This window comes from Ornithodoros turicata, chromosome 1 (assembly GCF_037126465.1).
Source record: "Ornithodoros turicata isolate Travis chromosome 1, ASM3712646v1, whole genome shotgun sequence".
NCBI classification, from domain to species: Eukaryota; Metazoa; Arthropoda; class Arachnida; order Ixodida; family Argasidae; genus Ornithodoros; species Ornithodoros turicata.
The window spans coordinates 172090236-172104787 of NC_088201.1; the positions used below are offsets into that span (position 1 = coordinate 172090236).

Consider the following 14552-nt stretch of genomic DNA (forward strand, 5'->3'; position numbering starts at 1 on the left):
GCGTTCAGACTTTACGTTTCACGTGAGATGCGTTCTGTGTTAACATACAGGGCAGTTACAGAGAATGGGTGAATGCGACCGTAAGAAGAAACTGTTCCTGGCAAAGAGATGACTGACACCTGTTACGACGTCCAACAGAATTTGTTGTATAAGCAAGCACTTCAGTTTTAAATCAGCAGTTGCTTGTTTTGTTTTCCTACTTATTGGTCCCATTTTATTTTACTTTTACACTTTTTTTTCTTCTTTTGCGGTTTGCCATTACAATGCTCTGCTAACCTTTATTATACTGTTCGGATATAAGCCACTCTGAGAATTTTTCTTGATGGTGGCTTTTCTGCGACGCTACCTTTTGGTGCCTTTTTTGTGTTCGTTTTGCACTCCTGGGAGATGCAAGGCTGTGTAAACTTCGAGATCACTAAACGTAGGTACCGTAGCCACGTACGGTGCCACGTCTGAGAAGTTTGCGCTTTGCGCCGATGCTAAAGTCTTCGGCCTTGAAATGCCGCGAACACGCAGAGTTCGAGCTAGCATGTAGGCGAAAAACGATTTTAGATGGAGAGTTTTTCGCTGTTGTTGCAGACAATGGTCGCAGCTGATTACTTTGTTGTACGAAGCATCTTCATCAAATTTAATGCAAACCTTTGCTTATCGGTACCAGTGAAGATGCTGTTCTCCTTTGCGAACCTGATTGTACGGCTGAACACAAGAATTCTAAGTGATGCAGTCAAAAACTGCTAATATTAAAATTACTGTGATAATCTAACAAACAAAGGCTATGTTTCCTTCCTGACTTGTTGTTATGTTCATCGTTATTTTCTGTAATTCCAGATGACATCTTCATCACAGTATTTATGGTACTCGTTACGGCATTTAAATACTGTATATTTTATATTTAAATACTCCTATCGAAAAGTATTTATGAAGAGTATTTAAACACCCCTTTCAACAAAGTATTCTGTATTTATATTTAAATACTCAAAAAATGCATTTATGTCCACCCCTGGTCGGAGGCCACGGTTCATTATTCGTATTTTTCAGAGAGAGAGAGGCGTAAAAGGTACTCAGCTATATTAGATAGAACTATTTAATGTACACACTGCCATCTAAAAAGTGCGCCCTATATGAAATGAAACAATCGCATTTCGCAATGAAGTTACTTGTGTCAAGACGCCGCGATATATTTCGAGCCACTTCTCCTGTAAGACAGCATTTGAGCGCGGAACTCGTGGAATGAAATACTTGTGTTCGACACTGCTTTCTTCGGCTTGCAAAGCGGGACGGTGCAGTACACCATAACGTCTGCACCATGCAAAAATCATGCACTGGAGACAAACACTGTCCACCGTGTGAAAAATAGCAAAAAGCAAACGCGAATGACGGCAGCAACGGTATCCGCATAGCATGCGTCGTCTGCCGAGGGTCCCGTATTCAGCGCCACAAACGGGCGGCGGCCGCTTGGCGAAACTACATCAGTGGCGCTGGGGCTAGCTGCGAGTGTGATGTCGTGTATTATAGAGATGGTCGTGGTACGCTCAAAGGTCTTGGATTACAACGCCAGGGCCTAGCGTTACCCGTTTCCATGCTATGCTGTAACAGAGACGTCTTACCGGGTTTTTCCGTAAAGATACCATCGTACTGTCGCAATACTTGTTGAAGCTGACGGCGCTCCTCCTCAGGACGATGGAATGACCCCAAGACAGTCGGGAGTGCAGACGGTTCGGTGGAGACTGCTGCAGCTTGCTGTGCTGTGCAATCGTCCGCTGCTGTGGCGAAGCGGAAGAACGCTGTCGAGCCGTAGTATACGTATCCTCCATTGGGCAGGTCCAGCGCCAACTTGTGCCGGATGATGAAATCCCTGCCCAAGATAACGGGCACTGCCAGGCCAGGAAGGTGAACGAAGCGCTGCTTTCGCCGTCTCCCATCAAAACGGAGCCAGAGCACAACTGCAGATTGTGCTGGATTGACGTCATTTGAAGCAAGACGAAGGGTGACCTCAGTAGTCTGCAGAACTAGTTGTCTTCGCAGGCAGTGCTCGTAAACACAGTCGCCGATGAGAGAGAGTGTAGCTCCCGTATCCATAAGGGCGATGTAATTTCTGCCCAAAATGCGAACTGCGATATTTGGTTCTCTGTCATGAATGCCATTTCGAACAGAGGGAGCAAAAGGAGCTAATGCGTCTCCTTTGGTTGTCTTGCTGCTTGCAGAGCCAGCTTTTTCATGATCAAGGCCGCTGCTAGCGGCCGTTCGTTCGCTCTCTCTGCAGATAGCCGACGTCGTTAAGCGAGCGTTCATGGACGTCGGCTGCGGCCGTTTCCCGTTGGCACATTACGGGTATTTGGCCCTCGGTGCGGACAGTCCCGACGGAAATGTTCGGGGCTGCCGCAATTCCAACAGCCGGCGGACCTTTGCGGCTGCGGGCGCAGCAGACGCTGCCGTTCCCGCTGCCTGTCCGTAGTTTCGCCAGCTGTGTTGCCGGGTTGACCACGATAATTAGGCAGGACGGGTCTGTCATGGCTCGTCCTCTGTTCATGACGGAAGGGATCAATTGCTCGGCGGGATGGCTCCGCATAAGGATTGCGGTGGTGCTCATCCTGTCCCACTGCAGGTAGGCGTTCGACCCAGGCTGCTCCCGCTGACCACGCACAGCGTGGTTCTAACGCCCATTCAGGCGGCGGCGGGGGCCGATATTCGAGTTCGGCTAGGAGGTCGCCCTGTATGGTACGAGCCTCTTGCGCCAACGCTTCAAGACTATCAAAGCGATGGGCTCGAAGGTAGGGCCAGAAGCGTGGGTGGCACTGACGGATAGCCCGTGCTACTCGCTGCTGCTCTGTTGCAGCTGGTTCTGCTCTGTTGTACAGCTCTTGCAGGGCCCGTACGAATTCTGCCAAAGTCTCATCTGGATGCTGAGTACGTTTGTGCAGCTCCTCCAGGATACGATATTCGTAATCCGAGGGAAGGAATTCGTTTTGAAACCGCTGCTCGAAGTCCTGCAAGGACGTGAACCTCGACTGCAGTCGAAGCCAGCAGGGGGGGGGGGGGGGGTAGCTCAGTCAGTAGAGCACGAGACTCTTAATCTCGGGGTCGTGGGTTCGTGCCCCACGTTGGTTTGAAAATATACCTTCAACGGGATATACAACGTAAATATAAATGGTAGCGAAAGCGGGAAAAAATACGAAATATGTGTTAGCAACCCTGCGCCCTTCATGATACACATGCGAGAGTGGTTGTTGAGGGGCAAACAACGAAGGTAAACAAAAGTAATTTAATCGGAAGCGCGAATAATGTCTGTACTAATACAATATGTATGTTTTTAATGTAGCAATTTGCGCGGTCTGCCAGTAATACGTAAGATTATCGACAAAGCCGAGTACTCTTCCGGTTCCTGTCACTCTCCATGTTGTTAGCTTCGAGTTTGCTGTACGTTGACTGCGCGCTTTGTGACTGTTCATAGCCGTTTTCTTCTTCATCGTCGTCTTTTCAATTTCAAACCACCAAGTCCAACTTGGAAGAAAATTAGCATAGGCTCTTTGGCTGCACGTTGAACATATGTTGCCAATAGACCTATCCCACGATTCGCTATGAGCATGCGCGACTTCGCCGGTCTGACTGCCGCCGACATCATTGTAGTACTCAGACGCGCAATGAGCTGAACGAAGTCCTCCCGTCCAAAGCTTTCTGGTTCTTCATGGCTAAAGAAGACAGTCCGACTTGCAGTTTAACTGACTGTGGGCCATGTGGACTTTGCCCGACTCTTGGACAAGGTAAGCGGAATCATAACTTTTTGAGAAGTTCAGCGAGGTCGCACGAAAGGCAGCCGTGTATGGGCGTTAGGTTGTCATTCGCCGTTCATTGCAGAGAGATGGTGATTGTGTCGTAACGCTGGACATAGCGCAGTGGGGCAAGTAGGGCAGAAATAAGTTGCAAAAAATTATGAGTTCGCCCCGCCTTCGGCGAGTACTCGCGATGTTGGAAGAACGATGCGTAGGCGGTATAGTCGCCACTACATTTGTGTTTCTGGACAGAGTAAACAACGTCGTGTGTGAATCACCTGCGCCACAAACCGTGAAACAAATGTCATATCGGTGTTACGTTTAGGAGCGGTAGCGCTGTACTGCGTGATCACCTATTTACAATTGTTGCAGCAGCCTGCTTGCTGACCATTCGTTATTTGTTTCGTTTTATTTTTTTTTTTCGTTATTCGTTGTCTCAATATGTACCTCTCTCCGTCTGTTTTTCAGGGCAGATGGCTTGTGGTGTTTTGCGTGAACAAAACCAAGACAGTTGGACAAGAGATACACAATCACTCAACCCACTTTTTGGGAAGCAGCACATTGTCAGGTTGGTTGCTGACCATCATATGTGAAGCTGACTAAAACCTTTGTTGTCACTTGCTTATATTGATGGTTCTGGTCCCCATAGCTATGTGGAAGCACACGGGGCAACGAAACACCGGGAGGCTGGGCTGCGTCTCTTTACATCTGGACATCTACAGAAAATGGAATTTTCTTCAAGTGTATCCAGTGAAACACACGTCAGAGCCACCGTCCTAGCATCAATGGCTACCAAGTCATCATACACCGCCAATGTAAAGCTTGCAAAAGCAGGTGGCCACATCATTTCTGGTCAGTGTACGTGTGTTGCGGGTAATGGAGGAGTGTGCAAGCACGTTTGTTGTGTGTGTTGTACGGCTTAATGCACATATCAACGTATGACCTGAAGCAAGTGCCTCTACAAGTATCGTGCACAGAAAAAGAGAGGCAGTGGTATAACCCAAGAAATCGCCCCATTCAGTGGCGCGTCGGAAGGGAACTCGTACGCTTCCTTACCGACACAGGGCTCGCGCTGAGCCTGTGACTGCGCCTCTTCTTTCGCTCTTTCCGATTTGTCTTTCTTTTTTCTTCTTTCTCTATATTTTTCCTTTTCTTCCCTTTCCTTTTTGTAAGCGGGAATAGCAAGTCGGCTGCTGGAGCCAGGCTAATCTCTCCCCTCTTTCGTGTTTTTTGTTTTGTTTTGCAATAAACCTATATCCCCCCCCCCCCCCAGAAATCCAAAGGTGGCCCCAAAGCACTTTGACACAATCGATTTTGTGAAGGACACAACAGACCGAATAAGTTGTGCACCGCAACACGGTGAAAAAGGAGGAAGTACTCGTCACTCCCTGATGATCATTCGAAGCTTACACGACTACACCTTATATCCCTGCATGGTGTGTTGAAAAGCAATGGACTTGATTGTATGGCAGACGTGTTAGAGTGTCAGGGCCACTGATCTCGATTGTAAAAGGCTGGATCGCGGATAGGGAGTGCGAGCGTGAAGAAACCGGCCGCCATCTTACGGTGCCCACAACAGCCGCCGCTGCGATCATGGCAACTTCTTGCAATTACGGTCGTACCAACCGTACTGGCAAGGTTACAGGGCCTAAACTTATACAGGTGAGTCACTCTTCATCAAGGAATAAATAGGCGTCCATTCTGTACATTTATTTGACCATTATGAAGTGTTTTTTTGCCCAAAACGAGCACTGGATGCAGGTTGCTTGATCGCTCTTCCGACGTTCAATCGAGCACACTTGCATTTTACCCGGCGGCAAATACAGTTTGAGTGCATAATATGCTTGAAAGAACATGTTACACTACACAGGTAGTGTTGTCATCAATATATGTGCGAACACTCGAGCGCATTTTTGCATGCATTGCTAGCATGGTACACGGTGTTCTCTGCGGAAGCAAGTGCCACATTCACTTCTTTGAATTACCTTCGCGCACAAGTTCGGTATTACGTCATAATAAGACCACGATTGTAACATTTTTTCATGTATTGGTATTGTTTTGTGCCTTGGTTTGATTTGTGACAAAGAATCCTACGTAACGGTGGTGTGGCGCGACTTGAATAACGCCTTTGTGTATGAGCTGTATCGTCAGCTTGTTACGATAGTAATAATTTGTAGCGTGTCGTGCTATTTGTAGCAGTTTTAAGGCAAAAGTGGTCTCTCAATACAGGTTTCGTCATGAGGGCTGCCCAGTGAATAATCTGTGCAGTGTGATACGGCTGGGTGTACAGGTATCACGTTCCTCATCCACTGGTTTCTACTTTACAGGAAGGAACAACCTCAGTGCACGCACTGTGGTTAGCCTCTCTCAGTTTTGCATATTTTCTTACATGTTCACATCAGAAACACACCTTACTCTTTAGGCTCCTTAACCCAGCAATATAATAATTAGAGATTATAATTCTTTTTAGAAGAGTTCCCCATATTAATAGTTTTTAATCTTTTTAATTTTTAGAAGATACAGGGATTGTAAACCATGTTTTAGACTGATGTTTTAACATTTGTCCAATGCATTTATTAAACAACATATTCATTTTTAACTGGTTGCACCCAAACCAATGTTCTGATGTATTATTTCCTTTGTTGTCGATGCACCATAAAAGTTGGAATAATCATCATCAATGCAGGTTACTTCACAGCTGCCTCGACATACTCAAGAAATTGGTGCAGAACCTGCGTAATGCCCGCAAACTTTGACTACCACCGCATCTCCAGAAAGTAAAGGGATATGTGTCACATGAGATTTTTAAAGGCATTCACAGTATATAATACCTTGTATGAACTGTTGTAGATCTAAGCAGCTTCTACAGTACACTCTCAGAAATTAAAACTTGTCCGGGAACTGTGATAATTGTTTCAGTTAATAGGCATGCACATATACGCTATAAGAAAATTATTTATTGAGAATGCACTTCTCTGGCTACTCATGTTCTTTACATCTACTGTTGATCACATTCATTTATCACATATTATATTCTTATATATTATTATTATATTATCGCATATTCGATCACATTAAATTAAAAATTTAGCATATATGAGAAAATATCAGTGGGGAAGTTGCTATTAATTGCTCATTCCAACCTAAAATTGAGTGCTACAAATTTAGAGAGCGTACCTGACCATTGTCATTCATAAAATATATATTGCCATTGTAGCAAGGTCACAAAATAATAAATCTAGCCTTTTGCGACCTCCCTGCACGTTCATTGTATCCTGGAACGCATAAGTGCAAGAAATAAATCTTGAACTTGAATAAACTTGATGTTGTATAAACTTGACATAAAATGTTGAATAATATAATGAATGATATAAAATATTGAATAAACTTGAACTCGTACATTCTCTTTACTCATCATCAGTGATCTTCATTACAAAAGCATATCGTGTTAGACTTTTTTGTTTGCGTTTCACAGACTGGGTACACGAGGGCCAAAATGACAAAATCACAACTGTTTCAACCTCCAAATAGTCCTGTTGCAATTTGAAGACCATACGTGGAGCTGCATTGTTTGGAACATGCTCCACATAACAAGCATAAAAAAGTCAGCACTGGATACCAGGACCCCGTCCCCAAGCAGCTTTTCTCGCGCTGCAGTTGTATTCAACAAAAGCATGTGAGTGCTGGAGAAGGACATTCAGTTTGGCACAACCGTGCCTTCAAATAATCAGAACAAATAAAGGAAGAAGCAAACAAACATAGAAGGGCTGTACTTCAAAAAGAGATAAGTCCTGTGTCTCAAGGAGGTGTTACCACTTTCTAAGTAACTTAATTAATCAAGCTTACATCACTACCTGATTAACTGTCCTAACGAGAGTGATCTAATTGCGTGAATTATTTAGGGCTGCTTCGGTGTGTCCATATTTGCGAGGCAAAGCACCGCTGTCGTTTACTAAAAGACTGTTTCTGCGGCGATGCTTGATATAAATCATACTAAACCCATACACGACTAAGACAACGGCTGTGATTCTACAGTACGATCTCTTTCTGCCATGCGAGTATATATCATCCCGGACCGTTCTTTATGGAACAATTTTTGTCCAGAACGCAGCACGGGATATTACATACATGGTTGTTGTGAACCTCACATCGTTTCTTATTGAAATATTGGCTGGGAAACGTACTGTAGTACAATCCCCAGCGCTGCACTGCCGTGACGGTCTAGTTTCGGAATGCAAAACATAACGTAATTAAGAATCGAACGATAGGACACCTGTGAAACACTGTTAGGATACATCAGTATACTGGCACCTTACAAAATTGTGTGATGACGAACAACGATCAACGCCTGCAGCGCAAAAAATACTCACAATCTCCGTTGCCTCCCATTGTTTTCTATGGGCGCACACTGCGTTTTAGGGCCTCCCAACATGGCGGCCCGAATGCACGCCTCTCCCCCACGAGCCCCTCTCTCATGCGCGATCCAGCCTTTATACATAGAGATCAGTGATCAGGACTTCACACCCGAATGCTTTGAACACAAGACAGCCAGTGGAGAGACACTCCCACCAAAATGGGTGGAACTCGTAAAAGAAAATAGGACTGACTTGAAGTACACTTGCGATGACATCAGAGTTATTGAAGAAAAGACGCGCGATCAAAGTAGCTGCCAACTTTGGCACACCTGTCGAGTGGGTGTTATCACCGCATCTGTGGCCCACAAAGTTTTCACATGGGTCTACACACGGCAGCACAGAAACAAAGAAAATTGCCCGGAGTCTCTGCTTAAAACTCTCTTTGGGAAACAGACGAGGCAGACATACGCAATGAAAGTAGGCAGCGAGCTTGAACCTGAAGCGAAGCAGTCCTTTGTAGCGCAAAACCAAAACCATGTGGACCTCACCCTGAGGGCTTGTGGACTGTACCTGTATGAGCTGTATCCGTTTGTTGGTGCTACACCAGACGCAATGATTCAGTCTGCCTGCTGTGGACTGCAGGTCCTTGAAATAAAATGTCCACTCGATATAGAGAAATTTTCAAGGAAGGAACTCAAAGATGGGAAACTAAAGCCCACAAGTCAATATTATACACAAATACAGATGCAGATGGGTGTAACTAATGTGTGTTCTGCAATACTGTATGTTTATGGAAGGCAGCAAGATCCAAAGCAGGTGTCAGTGCCTTTTGATGCAGATTATTTCAACGAGCTAATGGCTAGGCTAGAGTTTTTTGCATACACATGCATTGTGCCAAAGATCACAGGGACATTGTGACAAACATCACACGTCATAGACACCAGTTTGGACAGTTGCACAACTGTATAGGGTTTTCCCCGACAGTTTTAATGAAGGTGCTAACTAAATTAACCCTCGTGCCTTTAAATTTACGTTGAATGTGGATAAATTTAGCTGCCACATCGAGTAAAATTGGAGGGAAACCCTGCAGTCACGGAATTGTTATACCATTTTTTATGCTTTCTTAGGCCAGTACAAAGTATCGTATTTTTATAACGCCAGTAACAGCTCTGAGACAAGCCGACGGTGAACAAGGGCTACCATCTTTCTTTATGTGGGTCTTCAAAGCCTACGATTCTAAGAATTTTCCTGGCAAAGTGCAATTGCTTTGATTGCTTCTGTGATATGCGTGCAGTGCTGGCCACTAACTACTTCTACAGTAGTTTAACTATAACTACTAACTACTTTGCGATGGAGTAGTTTAACTAGTAGTTCAACTACTTTTCAGGGGAGGTAGTTAAAACTACTTCTTTAACTACTGCAATGCATTTTAACTACATCTCTAACTACTTCACGCTGTCCATCAACATCAATCCCATTCGATAGTGTCCTCGGACACCTAAATATGAATCACAAGCATTGCTCTGCACCTCCGTTCTCATCAAACAAGTAGCTCAAGGTAAAAGTGGGAAGCACAATCGTGCCGTAAAGCTTGCGGCAAAATCGGAAGTAGTTGGCGCCTGCAGTAACCTAACTACTATAGTTAACTACTCGAAATAGTAGTTTAACTAGTAGTTGCACACTACATTTCTGCAAGTAGTTGATAACTACTTTTTAACTACAATCAGGTAGTCTAACTAGTAGTTTAACAACATGTAGTTAACTACTGGCCATCACTGGTACCATGTTTGGTCGGTACTGTTCTTTTAACATTGTGGTTATGCAATGGTAGAGTATTATTTTGTTCTGTGATATCACTCACTCTCATTTTTTGGAATGGCTGTGCAATGGTAGAGTATACTGTTTTACATATTTCACTTACAATTTGTCTTACTGGTAGAGTCCCATGTGGCGTACTTTTCATTCACCTGCGCCATTGACTTATGTTTTACATCGTTTTCTGTATTCGGAAAAAGTGTGCTGCGATTTTGGAAGCGTATTTTATTATGTACCGGCAATAGTTGCACTGTAACATAGTCACTCTCCGAGATGTCAGATATGTGCAATATGATGCAAGGTACCATTCCAAGGTACGTACCACTGTGCATTCTGCACCTCCTAACTGCAATAAACTTGTGCAAATGTGTACATTTTGCATTATCTCTTATTTCTGCTTTATTAGCACCACAATCCTATTATAATATACAGTGTGTTCAAGCTAACTGAACAGATTTTTTATAAAGCAGGTAATCATTTCTGAACACAATCAATTGTACGCTGGGGAGCTCGTTCTTGAGTCATCTGTCGACCTCATTCAATCACGTCTTAATGTACAGTAACTAACTTTTTAATTATTAACGATAGTGGGATGGTTCCAATGTAGCTTTTTTTCAGAATCAAAATCGGCCTACGGGGTGAACCGCATGTCCTGACGTTTAAAATATCACTGAAAACCAACGCTTTGTGGCTAGTGAGATAACCACTGTTTCTTGTCACACTCTTTCTGAAACATGTAGCACTAGAAACCCTTTATAGGCAGCTGCATGCAGGACGGTGACAGAATAACAAGAACATCAGGTTTGCGAACAGTTGTGAATTCATATAGTACACATGCTCAGTTTTCAGCATCTGGTGTAGCACTCTTGTCCAGCAGTGGCCTGTCCGTGAAATTGATGATGCGAGCACAGATATGCCATATCTTGTTTAACTGGTTGGTCATGGTGTTTGGGAGGACAGTAGCCAGTATCTCATAATTTTTGATGCGCCGGATCACCCTTTCAATGTGAATCCGAATGCTTGCAATTTTTCTTGTTTCCTGTTCTTCCTCCTGGCTGAGTTGGCTCTTTCCTCTCATGAAAGGTGGAATGTTCAAAGCAATAGAACGTTTCCTGCACTCTTCCTCAATCAAAAATCCACGATCAGCCATGACGCTTCTACCGGCACAAATCGTCTCGAGGACCCCACTGCTAATAGTTAGGTCCTTGTCTGAAAGTCGCCCCGGTGAAAGGTCAGACACATATGTCACCAGGCCATTGGGGCTGCACATTACCAGTCCCTTAGCAGTATTAAGTTTTTTATAGTTGTAATATGTGTCACTCTGCACACGAAACGATGATGGGGTTTCTATGAATATTTCCGTGCAATCAAGGATTCCATCAACAGTTGAGTAGCCTTTGTCCTTGAATGGTTGTGGCCTGTACTTGTCACACAACTCGGGTGTGAGAACAGTTGGCACCTGCAAGTGTACATGGATTGTTAACAGGCATGCGTGCCACACCCGTGACTCACAGTTAATAGTCAGTTTGTCGTCATGGCACATGTGATATCACTACTAATCACCTGGCGAAGGCGGTTGTACAGGAAGTCCACCCATGTGATCCAGATTCTTGACAGTGTGCTCTCAGATACTCCAAATCTGCAAAACACAATCACTTTATTTTATTACCTTAGAAACACATGACCGCTATGGCATCCATAAGGAGAGTCTCGTGGCCACAGGGCAATTTCAAAACTCTAATAATGTTGCGTTCACATGGGAAAGGGATAAACAATGCTAGAAGACTTTTCCTGAAACACCACATATTTTTCGAGAAATTTTAAGAATTATAGATGGTGAATGTCATGTGCTTTGACTATCTCCCCACATTCCTTTCGGACATGAATTCGGGTGACGACAGACATGCCAACCACAGAAGAGAGGATCATAGTGGATGGAGAAAGCTGCTCTGAGTCAACTTGGAGTGGGATATGTGTCCTTCATATGACTAAAAAAAAAAAAAAAACCCTAATGATCTGTGCCCATGGTTAATAAATGTCTCGCCCTTAACCGAAGAAACTTTGAGTAGTGCATTTTCAGGCACTGGAAATTGGATGGTATTGTTCTTGTCGGGGCGGAAGTGTAAAAGACCGTACCTGTAAGCCAGGTCCACACCATCCAGTCCAAGCCTTAGCCTCATAAGAGTAAGAAGCAGCTGATCTTCTGAGGACAGAACAAATCTTCTGTTCCTGCTTGTTGTCTTTGGTGACGCTTGCCAATACTGAAGATGTTCGATTTGTGGTTGCAAGAATGAGAAGAACCCCTTAAGTAGCTCTGGTGAAGAAAAGCCAGTGTAGTATCTCATTTTTCTGGGCTCACTAAGGAGTGCACTGTACGATAATTCTTCAGTTTTTGCTTCTAGGCTCTCCTTGAGTGTCTCCACCTCAGCTTGCAAATAGGCAAGTTGACTTCTGAGCACACTGTTTTCTTTTTTAATTTCATTGAACTTGTCTGCTGCTGCCACTTCTGTCTGCCTGAGTCTAATCCTTTGGGCCTCTGCATCTTCCTTGGCTTCACTGACTTTTTCTTGCAACTCAAGTAACATGACTTTTTGGCTCAGGATGATTGCACGTAGCTCGTCCAAACACTGAGTCGGAAGCCCGTACCCGTGCTCAGGAACAACGGATCCATCAGTGATGTGGTCATTCCTCGCAAGCTCTACACTGTGGTTGGATGCAGCGGTGGCAGATGTAGAAGGCTCCTCTGATGGGCTGTACCATAAAGAGTACAGTCAAGATTAAAAACTCTGCCAGCTCCAAGCCCATATAATGCCCATCTATTCAAAAATATCTGCATGATATCAAGAAAGGAGTGCCACTGTTCGTATGTACTTCTCATCTCCAAATTGGAGTATGCTTCAGCTCTCTGGGATCCCCCTCAGCGCTACTTGTGCTCTGCTTTAGAGGCTGTCCAGAACAGAGCAGCTCGTTTCATTGTCAGTGACTACTTGCGAAGTTCTTCGGTAACGGCAATTAAACAGCTACTTGAGCTCCCTACCTGGACAGACGCCGAACCGTCACCAGGTTATCACTTTTTCACAGATTCGTCCACAGTACCCCACCTAACCTTTCTCCGCTTACCCGCTCTACAGTTATATTTTCATTTCGACGTTCTCCACGTTTCGACCAACGATGCAAAGTAAATCATTTTCAATGTCGAACAGACACCTTTGCGAAATCATTTTTTGTCGAACCGCAATTACCTGGAACGACCTTCCCTCTGACCTAGCTGAGCTCGTTGACTACGATAATTTCCGTGGCCAACTTCCCGTTTGATGTCTGTACTCTCTTTATAATGTAGCATTTATGTTTTTCATATTATATGCTTTGCTTTTCGTGCCAGCCAAGCAATGTGACTGGTTCAGTGTTTTGTACATGCTGATATTTGTTTTCATCGTGTTTGTGTTGCTGACATGCTTGTATCGTCCTACTCCCCCATGTAGCGCTCTTACGAGCCTTTGAGGTACTTTAAATAAATAAATAAAATAAAGAACGCAACAAAATGCAGTATATATTACAAAGATTAAGGTGCTGTTGTGTAAGCTTCTGGCGTGGTGCAGTAGGTAATGTGTTAATGTTAAAAGCAGATCGATATTCCTACCAAATTTGGGACAGCTGTATTTCGGGAGATGGTGCGCCTTTCTGTGCGGCCCTGCGGTCTCAGTGGAAAGATCTTCGGCACGCGAACCATGTACGACTTGCGGCCTCCAACAAAGTGGGCACCACATACTCTGTGCCCGATAGTGGGCGCGAACTTTGAAAACCTGGAACACACAAAAGCGACGGTATATGTCACGCGCTAACTGAGACAATCGCGGCTGCCTCTGTGAACAACACTCCTTTCTACAACAGAGGAAGACATGCATGCATGTGCACACAGCAAGAAACCGCGCAACACGGAGCCTGCGACGCACATTCTATCTTTGCAGCTAATATTTAATCGAGGAAGTATCCAGAGATCCGGTAAAACTCTAGTGAAAGAGAGCCCCAGCGGGGAACCGATATTTCGAATGGAGATATTTCGATCGAAAATATCGGCTCCCCCCACAGACTTCCTTTCACCTAGATAACACTTAATGTGAAGCACCTAATGTCATGACATTTCAAATGCAAAACTGTGGACTGCGTTCAAACTTACCGGCCTTTGTTGCCCGCTCGACCGATTCTCGCAATCCATTCCTCTCTTGGGCGTTTCTCCTTCGGAAAGCTGTAGAAGCCTAACCCTTTGTTTTTCGCGCTGTTGTTATAGCAGCCAGGGACGCAACAGGTAAATCCCACCATGTCAAAAGATGAGTCGTAACTCGTAGGCCACGAGAAGAGATATTACAGCCTGCAAGTCACCTCAAAAGAACAATGCGATCGCCTCGCCTTATCGCTCCCAGGACTACGCACCCCAGAATTCCTCGCGGCAGCGGCGGCGTTGCAAAACTCAACGTGAGATAGGTCTATAAGGCCGAAACAGCTGTCCAATGCTGGTGTGGCGACGTTTGGGACTTATAAACATATGTTCAACGTGCAGCCAAAGAGCCTATGCTAATTTTATTTAATTAACACTTTACTGGCTTCGCACTGG

The 14552-nt window shown here is 44.6% G+C and overlaps 1 protein-coding gene across 1 annotated transcript; it reads right to left on the reverse strand.

Moving 5' to 3' along the window:
- Positions 1–10778: 10778 nt before the first annotated feature.
- On the reverse strand, positions 10779–14260 carry LOC135389977 (uncharacterized). The gene is made up of 4 exons (XM_064620010.1): positions 14118–14260; positions 12077–12691; positions 11504–11579; positions 10779–11399 (listed from the first exon to the last, which is right to left on the reverse strand). The coding sequence occupies exons 1-4, from the start codon at positions 14258–14260 to the stop codon at positions 10779–10781; spliced, it is 1455 nt and encodes a 484-aa protein (XP_064476080.1).
- Positions 14261–14552: the final 292 nt, after the last annotated feature.